Here is a 12,256-nt window from a genome sequence, read left to right as displayed (position 1 = left end):
TGAGTGCATGAATTTTCATGCACCAGGCCTCTAGTACAAAATAATATTGAATGCAAACTGTAATTGAAAACAATTTTTAAAATTTAAAATAGAATGATAAACACAATATTAGCAAAAGCGTAGAGAAATGGACACGTGCATATAATGATAGTGAAGATGTAAATTATTGCAGCTTTTAGAAGGTAATTTAGCAGTATCTACTAAAATATTAAATTTATATTTCCTTTGACCCCATAATTTTACATGTTGGCATATATTCTATAGAAAAACATGCAACCCATAAATAATGTAGCTCTGTGTGTACTGACTTAAAAAATATCTAATAGCATATTGTACTGTGTATGCATGTTAACTTTTAAAAAGAAAGGAATTTGGAGAACAGTGTGCAAAATATGATCTCATTTGTATATGTAAAGAAAGTATCTCAAAGTTTACAGAGTCAATCACTTGACATCCTTTGCAATAACTGAGTACTTTGCCTAAGTATAAATTCTTTTTTATTGTTACATACAAGTCTGGGGGAAAGATCTCATGTTTCTAACATGAAATTCTGCATCCAACGGAACATTTTTTTCAAACAGGGCTTATTTCTTTCTTGTAAAGGATAAATGGCTATAAAAAATTTAACTATAGAATATCTTTTTAAAGTTTTGAAAATGCATTTATTTTCCAAGCATTTGTTGGGTGTGTTAGGTTCTGAGGACATAAAATGAATGAGACATTATCTCAGCCTTCGCAAAACCCAAATAGACTGAGAGGGACAGACCAGTGTACAAATAAGTACCATAAAGAGTTGAAGTGACTGCGACAGCAGTGTCTGTGGGGATAAACATGGGAAGGAGAGGTCATTGGAACTGGAGGCAACCATATCAGAGTTAAGCTTATGCTTGAGCCAAATCCTAAGATGATGTGTTGGCCAGATGGACAAGAGAAAGGGAGTAAATGCAGATGAGATATGCGTTACACATAAGCGGAATATTTCTAGATAGAGTGCCAGGAAGATAAAACGAGGAATTTTAATGCCAAGTATCAAACCAAAACAATATAAGTCCAAATAAATGAAACCAAAGTTAAAATAATTCCTACAACATTCATCTAATTTTGCTTTCTATGCTAGTTGAAAACTGCTTTAAGTTCTGGTTATTTCTCCAATTTCTTTTTGTCTACAAAAATGTCTTTTAAATGAATGGTTACATTTAAATCCTATTTAATGAAAAAAACAAACTGCTTTGTAAATGCAAAGACTTGGTGCTTTCACTGTTTAAATTTTGACATTTTTCTGAGTTACCCTACACTAGCTCCGAAGCTCAACATGTTTGAGCTCAACATAAAAATACCAGCACAGGAAACATGGTCTCTTTCGCAAAGGCTGCATTTCGCGGAGACCTCCATGTTCTATCGCTGCTTTGGGGGAGGGGGCACCCCTGGGCGCTGTCCCCAAGCTCTTCTCTCAGCAGCACAAGCCCCAGGGACACGGCTCTTACCTCGTGAAGAGTCAGGTGCTTGCCGTCCTTCCTCTTGGAGTCGAACCTGCCGTAGATGGCGCTGTACTTGCGAATCTCCTCCTCTTTGTGGGGGTCCTCGTCGCTCATCTCGAAGATGTGGCCGATCATTTTGGCCAGCTTCTTGTTGCTTTTCAGCAGCTCTTTCACCTCGTTCGGGTCGCTTTTGGGCAGCGTGGAGGCCATGCGCTCCACACACTCGGCCACCGAGAGCGCGGCCGCGGCGTCCAGGGCCTCGCTGCTCTCCTTGGGGGACGCGGGGGAGCCCAGGTCTGCGGGGGAGAGGCTGTGCTCGCTCTCGGTGCCGTGGTGGCCCTGCCAGAGTCTGGACTCCCCGACACTGGGCAGCGCCAGGCTCCCCACGTCCGGCTTCCCCTGCCCGGGGCTCTGCACGCACGTGATGGCCGCGCACTTGGGGACTTTGACGTGCGGTTCCCGGGCGCCGCTGCTCCTGTCGTAGCTGGCACAGGGCACTCCTAGCCACGTGGGCGACCCCTCGGGCAGCTTGTAGATGGGTATGCTGCTCACGGGCAGGGAGGTGAGCGGCTGGTTGAAGAGGCCGGGGTTGGTGACCCAGTCCCGCAAAGCCTTCTGCAGCCTCCTCACATGCAGCGGCTTGCTGGCCATGCCCACGAGGGCCATGATTTCCAGGAATTCCTCCTCGCCAGCTTCGCACAGCTGCTGGACGTCATCGCCACCTTGCTGGATGAAGGCATCGAAGTAGGACAGCAGGTTGGCTTTCTGTAATATTCTGTACAGCTGCAGCTCCCCCAGCGTCCGGGGCAAGGCCGCGGCCATTACTGTGGAGGTGCTTAGCCTGCAAAGGGAAGAGGGAGACTCAGCACAAGGGCTCCGAACTCCCCACCCAGGACTGGCAGACACTCCCGGACTGAGCATGCGGGTGGGAGGTGCAACACAAGACGCATCAGCAGAGCACCGGACTGAAGGAACCATGCCCTGTCCAGAAGTCATCTCCTTCTACTTCCTGACAATCCCACTGACCAGTGTAACTGTTTCCGTTTAAAGAGAAAACTCGGAAGGCTCAGACTTGCCTGTGATCTCACTACCTGTTGAGCAGAAGTCTAGGGACTCCAGCCAAGGTTCGCAGGGCTCTGTAGCCCGGATTTTTGACAACCACTCACTCTACCGCTCCCATGGTGTGGACACAGAGGGGAGCGAGGGATACTCAGATTCAGGAGGAGGTAAGAAGCCTATTATTCCACCATTCGCTGAATATTTATTTTCTGCCAGATAATATGATAAACGCTGTACATTACATTATGTCTAACCTGCAAGATAGGTTTAGTTATTCCCATTTTATAAAGAAAAAACAGCCACATCAGTCTGGTAGGCAGAGGAAGAGAGAGCTTTCAGTATGAACTGCAGGTGAGAAGCTAGAAGATGGTATATTAGGAACAAGAAAAGAAGACAGGAAGACTTCAAACAAACAAATGACAAGACCTGGTGATCATTTAGGCCTAAGAGTTCATGGTTCCTGGAAGAAAGGGGAGAGTCGACTGTGACAGGCCTTGGGGACACAGACCAATCGGGACGATGGGATCTCCTTCAAACACATGCACTTCATGGCCAGCGCCGGGGTCTCAGTGTGGATAAGGTTAGAGATACAGGATGAAACCAGGGAGGGCAAGAGAGCCCAGGACAGAGCCACGGAAGAAACAGAAAGGGCAGAGCCAAGCAAGACAGGGAAGCCGCCTTTAAAGAGAAAGAACAAGACCCAGCAAAGCACTTCTTGACCTCTTAGCAGCCTTTACAAGTTATTCACAGTTGCCTGGAGACCTCCCACATACAAAGGTGTGGGCCAAGTACTTCCATTTAAGAGAAACAAACTTGTAATAACGCACCCTCTTAGGATTAAAAGGACCCTGCAGCCCTCTGTGGAGAAAATTACAGAAGGCGAAAAGAATGCAGAGGGAAATGGAAGCTCCACTCTCAAGTGAGAATTGTATGGAGCCCTCACTCACTGGGAGATGAGGCCAGCAGAGGAATGCCAGGCACATCCCTGAAGGCCAGACCAAATCCGGGACTTCCGCTCTGGGCCACCGGTCAGAATGCTCCCAGGATGCGCGTCTCGGCCACCCCATCCCAGGGGAGCGCCTCTCCCTGCCATGCTGAGGCTGACTCCTGGGAAGCCCCACTCCTGGAACCCCTGCTCATCCACAATCTGCTCCCATCAGCTAGCGACTCCTCAGCTTCTCAGGCTTTTCCCTGACGAGGGTACTGCCATGTGAACTGATGCCTTTCCGAGAGATTTCTCCGGCAAACCGCACTAGACGATCCCTGTTTAGTATCCCTCTGGGCACCACAGACTCCTCTGCGTTGTGATCATCCAGGCTCTTAAGCCCCGCCTTCACGTCCACGTCACCTCAGTCCACTGGACAAAGACACTCTTGCCTCCTCCAGTCCCCACGGGATGGTCTGCTGGTCCTCCCCTCCCATCACCCAGCTGGAAACTGGCCCACAAAAACGCAGCTCTCAGGAGGGACAGGCACGAGCTCAATTCTGTTTCCCACCGTCACACCAAACAGAAAGGCTTCTAGAAACGGCCTAAGGTGGAAGGAAAGGAACTTACTTTCCCGTCACACACCTGACGCAACAGCTCCACAGGCTATCAACTCAACAGCGTACAAATACGCCTACACACCTGTGTGCGCGCACCCCCCAAGTCCTTTTCATAAGAGGGCTGTAACTTCCCAAGGTCTCTATCGTCAATTACCTCATCCTATGTACTCCCCCAAGTTATGGAATAGAGGAAAGAGTATTTGAGAAAATCTAGAATACAGTTTTTGAATCTTTTTATGAGCAATAAGAAAAAATATGTTAGGCAAATAAAACTTAAAAAGAAACTTAAAAGGAGAACTAAAGACCCAAACTTAGGTTTTATTCTTCTGAGAAAAGGCCACGATTTTAGAATAAATTCATTTTCAACTGTTTATCCTTTCTCATCTTTACCCAGAAGTAAAGGAAACCCCCTAGTTCCCAGGAGAAAACTCCGGTCCTGGTGAGGAAGTAGTTATGATTATAAAGCTCTGTAAGGACTTATATGTCCAAAGTCAAGATACCAGCTGAAAGCGAAGGAGGCGAGCTCTGAGAGCCCCAGGCGGCCCACACTACCTGCTGGGAAAGGAGTTTTCTCCCGAAGCCACTGCAGTGGGAGAAGGCTTCAGTTCCTACCGAAGCGTGTTGTGATCATTTAAACACCCACCACTTCATATATTAGATTTAATGTACAATTTTTATATGATGAGATTTTCTGTTTTTACAAACTCTTCATGCTTCGACATGAAGGTCAAATACATCAAGAGAAAGCCTCTCCTGCATCTCTCCTCACACGCTCCGCACAGGGAGCCAGCAGTACAGCAGGGCCACTCAGCAGTGCGTGGCTCCTCCCGAGTGCCACTCAGCACAGCATTCATCACAGCGGGGAGGTTGGTTCCGTGTCTCCTTCCTCTTAAATGGCTCTCCGGGCGAGCCCACTGTCCTCTGTCTCCCCAGGACGGGCTCAGTCGCTGGCAGACTTAAGTAAGAGAGAACACACCGTGGGTTCAGAGGAGAGCGGTGCACAGCCGCGGCGTGGGAGGCTTTGGGAAAGGCCTTGAGGTGTGAGGGAGCAGGAGGCACATGTGAGGAATGTCAGCGGATCTGTTTGGTAGGAGCACAGGGGCATCGGGGAGCAGAGAGAGAGCTGGGGAGGAGGTGTGGGTCTGGGGCGCCTCTATGAGGAGACAGTGGCCCAGGCGAGCGAGGAGCCACACCTGTGCTTTAGGAAATGGAAGTTGGCGCTGCAGCGAGGAGGTGAGGCAGCTGTTGGGACAAGACGCTTGAGAACTAGAACCCGGTGCTTTGGAGGCAGAGAAAGAAAAAGGGTGATGCTGTGGCTTCAGGACATGCAGATGTGAGGAAGGAAGAGGAAACACAAAGATGCAATCCCACTCCTGTCAATTCAGGAAACTGGGAGAGTAGTGGTGCAAGTAAAGAAAGAAGAACATTGGAAAGAGCAAATCTGGGAGTCTGGAAGAAGGGAGGGAGGTAAGATAAACATACTTGCTTTTGGACGTATCCATTTTGAGATTTTGATAATCCCCAAGTAGTAGTTGAAATGCTGAATTATCAGAAAAATGATTTGAGCTAATGGTTCTCAAACTTTTCAGGTATGAAAATCACTTTAAATACACAGTGGCAAATATTCATTGATAGTTTTACTGTTAGTATTTGTTGAGAATGCATATGACTACTACTATGAATTTGGTTATACTTTTAATTAAGTGACTATATTTTAGTAAGTCATAACGTGCTTGCTTACTTTTCATTTGCAAACTGGACATGTGTGAGAGGCATCTCACTCCGCAGCCAGTGCTGGTGTGCACTTGGACTTGAGAGCACTTGCAATAACCTTGGCCCCTGGCCCGTGAACCACTCCTCCAGCTACAGTTAGCAATCTGGAGGGTAGTCTCCGAGAGGCGGTGACTGAAGCTTGGGAGTGGATGTGCTCATCGAGGGAGAATAGCAAAAGGCAGTAGAAAAGAGATTGAATTTAAAACTTTGGAATTAATGTTTTGCAAAGAACTGCAAAGGGAAGGTAGGGAAGACAACGTGTAAGTCTAGGTGAAAAGCATTTCAAGGGTTGGTGTCAAGCTGCAGAGAGAAGCCAGTAGTTATTCGTGAGTTTTGAGAGTGAGTTGTGGGGCCATACTGCAGGCTGAAGCCTGGAATAGACTGAGGCAGGAATGAAGGAATAGTTCTCTTCCCTGGTGAGCGGGAAAGGCCTCTGTCCTACCCTAATCCCCACATCCGGCGTGGAGGGAGGGTGTCAAGGAGGGTGTTCCCACAGCCCTATGGAGTGCTTCCTTGTGGTTCAAGGACTCAGCAGGAGTTGTTATAAGCTCCCTGAGGGCAGGAACTTGGTCTCATTCATCTTTTACCCCCTCTATTCCCCCCGCACAGTGTTCAATCACATCTCTGTTACATGAAACCCAATGTCTGAGTTAGAATCTGATCAGCAGCCGCCTTTCATATCCAAAAGGGATGCCTTCGGATCGGTGTCCCAGTGAATTCGCAATCTAGTAACAGCACCTCCTGCTACTTGACCAACTGCAGTCCTCTCTGTTCTCTCATCCTCATACTTCCTCTTTCTTTCTTTTTTAAAATATATTTTATTGATTTTTCACAGAGAGGAAGGGAGAGGGATAGAGAGCTAGAAACATCGATGAGAGAGAAACATCAATCAGCTGCCTCTGCACACCCCCTACTGGGGATGTGCCTGCAACCAAGGTACATGCTCTTGACCGGAATCGAACCTGGGACCCTTCAGTCCCCAGGCCGACGCTCTATCCATTGAGCCACACCGGTCAGGGCACTTCCTCTTTCTTATGGGGCTATGTGCTGAGTTCCCATAACACAGATATTTTCCCCAAGAGATCCAAGGATCCCCTCCCAAATGTAAGAACTACACCTGGTTCATGTTGTAATATACATCATATGATAGTCCAGCCCCAGTCGTATTTTAAGAAGCCAATTTTAGTCATGAGAGATCCTAGGTCTTTTTCTTTATGGTTCCTATAAATTAAAACACAGTATCAACTATCCCCAAACAACAAATATCTTATAAATGACCATTATATTCAAATGGTTTCATAATCACCACTCTTAACTTCTCCTCGTCATGATGTAGGAAACGTATATAGATATAGGTATTTCTTACATCTATAGGACACGCACACACACACATACGTACGTAGCGGGTATATACGCACACTTTTATGAAATCTGTGGCATTCCAGAGAGCCGCTCATCCAGGAGCAGAGAGGAACCTGGGCTATCTCCCAGTGAGATGTGGCTTACTCATGCAGAGACTCAATTCCTTCCTCCCGACGCTGCCTGGATTTTACTTTAAAATTATCTAAGTTAACAGCAACCTCTTACAGACTTACAAAACACGTGGAGAAACCTGGGGAGAGTTAGCTTATGAGTCATCTACAGGTTAAGGTGAATTAGTTCCACCGTTTGTTTTCCTCTTCACACCTAGATGCGATCCAGTGCACACCAGCGGAATGAGACAGGAGGGCAAGGGTGAGGAAGGGATGGGAGCGCTAGGGCACAGACTACACTGGAAGCCCCTGAAGTGCCACCTCGCTGGGAAGAGGGTGGCCTGGAGGCCTGGGAAAGGGCACCATGGGAACACTGGGAGGCGGCAACTGAAAAGGTTTATAAGAAGAATCTGGCTTGGGGAAGGATGAGCCTTAACCCTAGGAAATGGAGTCTTCTCACTTCTTTCTAGGCCCAGAGCTCAGCTAACATAATAAACGTAGCTCAGTTCCATCACGATTGAGGGGTTGGCCTGGCTATTAGACTCCTGTGTCTGTGTTTCAAGTACCAAATGATTTACCGAGGCACTGATTAGTAAGCATGCAGTGATAGATCTTAAATCAAGATATTTTTGGATTTTAATACTGTCATCGCTATGAATTAAACATTAGCTTCTAATAAAATTAATGGTAATTTGGGAAACTTAAAATATTTTTCTCTATTGATTCTTTTCTGAATTCTGAAATGACGCTGCAGAAAAAAACTCAGACCCCTTAAAGTTCTAATGAAAGTGTAAGTTTAAAATTATCAAAATGAGAAAGAAGTAAATCAGATTTATTTTGCAATTAAACCATAACTATATATTAACCTAACTGTAATACCAATAAGTAAATCAGTATCATACAATTCGGCTGGAAATTCTTCAAACAACCAACAGCCACGTCATTCATCACACAATATGTGCCCTCTGATCATGTAGTATACACACAGTATATCTACATTTTATCTTTTTCAGAAAGTTCTCTTTAAAAATTATAAAATTAACATACTATTTATATTCATGTGCAGCCTCCTAAATACAACATATTGAGAAATGACAAACTATCTGAAAGCTTAATGGTATGTTTAGCTGCGAGAATTCTGACAAGACGAGGATTACTGTTTCCCCCCAGCATCAACTTCTCTAATTTCCCACTTGCTCCATCATTAAGTTTAAGAGAGTATATTCTATTGTACTAGTTTTTGAACATGTCAGTTCAGAAAGGAAATTTGCATTTAATATAACTGTACAATTCTTCATTCTACTAAAAAGCATAAAAGTAGGCAAGATAAATCCAAAACAAAGAGGCTAGCAGACACGTGGTGCTTGAGTGGGTACTACTTATTCCTTAAACTATTTTAAAAACTCCACAATGAAATGTATGTACACAAGTTAATGATACATCAGCAAGATCTTAAGCTGTTCCAAACATACTATACAATGGTCATGTCCATGAAAATAAAACAGGTCATGTGTCTGTGGAATCCAGAATACAGCTTCACGTGTCAGGGTGTTTTTACAGAGCTCTCATTTCCAATAATGCCCATGAGTAGCACAAACAAAAACAACTGGATTTATTACAATGGAAGAGATGAGGCCTCAGTCTTAGGACAGCGTCTACGTCAACAGACACAAAAACCTGACATACTTCTATTCCCATTCAACCACCTTTTGCTTTAAATATTTAAAGTTTATGCAATAAATTCTTCAAAAGTTTCAAACCCCCATTTTGTAAGACATGTAATTTCTTATTTCAAAGGATCCACAGTGCACAGCCCCAGAATCCTTAATAACAAATCTTAAAGTGGTATTACAAGAAAATATCTGCCTGGCCTGCGTGGCTCAGTGGTTGAGTGCAGACCAATGGAACCATGAGGTCAAGTTAGATCCCAGTCAGGGCACATGCCCAGGCTGTGGGCTCATCAAGCTCATCAATGATTCTCTCTCATCATTGATGTTTCTATCTCTCTCTCCCTCCCTCTCTGAAATCAATAAAAATATTTTGTAAAAAAGAAAAAATATTTAACGCCTTAACTTATTCTCTAAACAAGGAGAATGAAGACCTATTAACTTTCCTATAGAACAGTGGGTGTTATTTACTAGTCACAAAAAGGAAATTTTAAAATTAATTTAGCCGAGATTACTCAATTTTATCAGTAATTCTGAAATAAGACAAGATGTAAAGTATTTATTAAACATAGCAAATTACTTACTAGACATATAAGCTGACTACATTTCCTTATATCAGCTATAGTATTCCTAAGGATTTTTGTCATTTTAATCAGAGACAGAATGAAATAAACTAAAATCTTACAATGCCTCAATGTTTTTATTACTCCTATTCTTATTGATATTCACATATAACAGGAAATCACCATAGCCAAGGAAAACATTTTTCTAATATCAAGATGGCAGGTTAACTTTTGTGCAAGATGCTAAAAATAAAATTAAAATAAGAAACCTTTCAATGGTTCCTTGAAATTTCTTTTCCCAGACCCAATTTTCCAATATCTTACACTCAAACAAGAATAAAGAAGGCTGCCCTTGTCAAACATCTGTAAGGACCCTTCCTTCTATGCAGGATTTACACCTGTAAGAACAACATAATTTTTAAAGCTTAACGAGAGGACAGTATTTAATGTCTTACTACCGAAAAACGAAAAACGGGGGGAAAAGGGTATCCTTGAACCCAAGGGCCACTGGACTGGCACTTAGGTTAGAAGCAGCTCATTTAAGTCCTCAGGAGGACATCAGCCGCCACCCGAAAGAAAGGAAATGCTGTGCGTCCTCTCTTCCAGTTTCTCCCAAACCCACCGTACGGTATGGCACGCCATCATTTGCTGCTTCCCGGGAGGAACTTCCAGAAAGTGAAAACCTGAGAAGGCAACTCACTGCGAGCACTTTCCTAACAACACAGCCTAGCGCTGCCTACGTGACTAATCCATTTTAAATTCCGCTCCTCTGTTCCTTTGCAATCTAATATTTCCTATTAAAACTGCCAAAATATTTTTAAACAAGACCTGAGCGTTTCCCTTGCAGCTTCTGATCTTTGCACTCCGTGAGTTTGCAAGTTTGCAGACACATCACTGGCAAACCGGCTGGTAGTGACAGGTGAACGCGGATGAGATTTTAAAATGACAGCTATCCCCAAATTGTGAATGCTTCCAAGACCTGCTGGTGTGAGAGAGTGCAGTCTATGCGCGTCAAGGAATCCTCCAGGCCCCCAGCTGCAGAGCACGGCCAGCGACCCCGGTCAGGGCGGATTCCTACCCCAGCACCTTCCGCCGACCTCCGCGGGCTTCCTGCGCGTCCTTTCTCCTCGCCGGCGCTGGGAGCCCCGGGGCTGCCGGCCAGAACCCTCTGACAGCACTCGCGGCGCTTCTACACGCGCCAGGCCACGCACCTCTGCGTCCCAGCCTCGTGTCCCACGTGTGTGTGCAGATTCCACACTCGTTCCCCCGCGCCCGGCGCCAAGTTCGCCAGCCACTTCCCAGCAAACCCGCCTTCCGCTTTCCAAGCGCGCGACGCTCGGGCGAGGATGCCCGGGACGAGGCCGGGCACTGGGAGCGCCGGACTCCCACCCGGGAAGCCAGCCAACCGGGACGCGGCCCGGGGAGGCCCCCACCCCGCGCCCCGCGCGCCCACCCCGCCGGGGGGCAGGGATCGGCACCCCGGCTTCCCCCGAGCGGAGCCTCCCGAGTCAGGCCCGCCGCCCGGCTCGTCCTCGTCCCGCGGCCCCCGCGGCCGCATTTCTCCGGGAATCGCCCACACCAGCCGGATGCCGCCCTCTCCCCGCGGCGGCGGCGCGGGGCCGGCTCCCTCGGCCCCCCCACCCCCGTGCCCGCGCGTCCCGCACCCGCGGACGCCGGTCGGTACGTACTCGGCCAGCGGTCCGGGCGCGCGCTCCCCCGAAGGCTGCTCAGCCCCGACTCCGTGCCGGCCCCCGGCTCTCCCTGCACAGACTGCGGCGGCGGCCGGGACGCCCCCGCTCCCATCGAGGGGGGAAGGGACGGCGGCGGGCGCGCGCTCAGCTCCCCGCCAGTCCGATCGCCCGCCTCCCGCCCGCAGCCCCGACGGCTCTCGCCCAGCCGCGCGGGCGGCAGCTCCTCCGCTTCGGGGCGCGCGGGCTGCGGCCGTGGCGCCTCCCCCGCCCGGCCCTCCCTCCTCCTCCCCCTCCTCCCTCCTTCCTCCCTCCCTTCCACCTCCTCCCGCTCCCTCCCCTCCGCCCCCGGCTCCCCGCGGCACTGCGCGCGGCGCCCGCCCTCCCCGCCGCCGCCCCCGCCGCCGCCCCCGCGCTGTCACGTCGGGAGATTCCGCTCTTGCCACCAGCGCCGCTCCGGCTGCCGCCCACGCGCGGCCGAGTGACGCAGAGCCCGGCGTGGGCCGCCGCGGGAGGGGGGTGGCGGCCGCGGGGCCGGGCACGGCCTCTCCCCGCCGCCCCCGCCGCGGCCCCGGAGGGCGGCCCATTCACACGGCAGCTGGAGGCTCCGCGTGGGCGGCGGGGGGCGGCTCCCGCGCTCGGGCTCCCGGCTCCGGCTCCGGCTCCGGGCGGGGGCGGCGGGGAGGGGACGCCGCCGCGGGCCTGCTCTCCAGCTGCCGAGGGAACCGGGAAGGTTTGCAATAAAAAGAAAAAGTCTTTTTTTTTAACGTGTGAGGTTCCCGATATAGTATTGCGAGGAGCACACCCCGCCAAGTCCGACTCCCCCCGAGACCGGCTTGAACGTAAAAATACAGAGCGCGCTGGGCCCGGGGATCCGAGCGCCGGTGCGCCCACGCCCTCGCCCCTGGAGGCGGGGGGGCCCGGGCGCCCCTATGGCCAGGGGCCCCGGGAAGGTGGCTGCGACCGCGTGGGTGAGGGCGGCAGGTGCAGGCGCTGGTGGAAAACCGGGGT

At 49.1% G+C, this 12,256-nt stretch overlaps 1 protein-coding gene across 6 annotated transcripts in view; it reads right to left on the bottom strand.

Annotated features, from left to right (window-relative positions):
• Window positions 1–11,513, bottom strand: part of NAB1 (NGFI-A binding protein 1) — a 46,051-nt gene extending 34,538 nt beyond the window's left edge. For 3 of the 6 annotated variants that reach the window (XM_036319134.1, XM_036319139.1, XM_036319138.1), the window contains exons 1-2: window positions 11,246–11,512; window positions 1,485–2,319 (exon numbers count right to left, since the gene is read on the bottom strand). In XM_036319134.1, the coding sequence (XP_036175027.1) occupies window positions 1,485–2,300 (816 nt within the window). In that variant the 5' untranslated portion in view covers window positions 2,301–2,319; window positions 11,246–11,512. Of the gene's footprint in view, window positions 1–1,484; window positions 2,320–11,245 lie in introns of all 6 variants that reach the window. The other 3 variants (XM_036319135.1, XM_036319136.1, XM_036319133.1) reach the window with 2 other exon arrangements.
• Window positions 11,514–12,256: the final 743 nt, after the last annotated feature.

This window comes from Myotis myotis, unplaced genomic scaffold, assembly GCF_014108235.1.
Source record: "Myotis myotis isolate mMyoMyo1 unplaced genomic scaffold, mMyoMyo1.p scaffold_m19_p_8, whole genome shotgun sequence".
In the NCBI taxonomy this organism is placed as follows: domain Eukaryota; kingdom Metazoa; phylum Chordata; class Mammalia; order Chiroptera; family Vespertilionidae; genus Myotis; species Myotis myotis.
The sequence above is the reverse complement of the archived record's forward strand: the minus strand, read 5'-3'. Positions and strand labels throughout refer to the sequence as shown.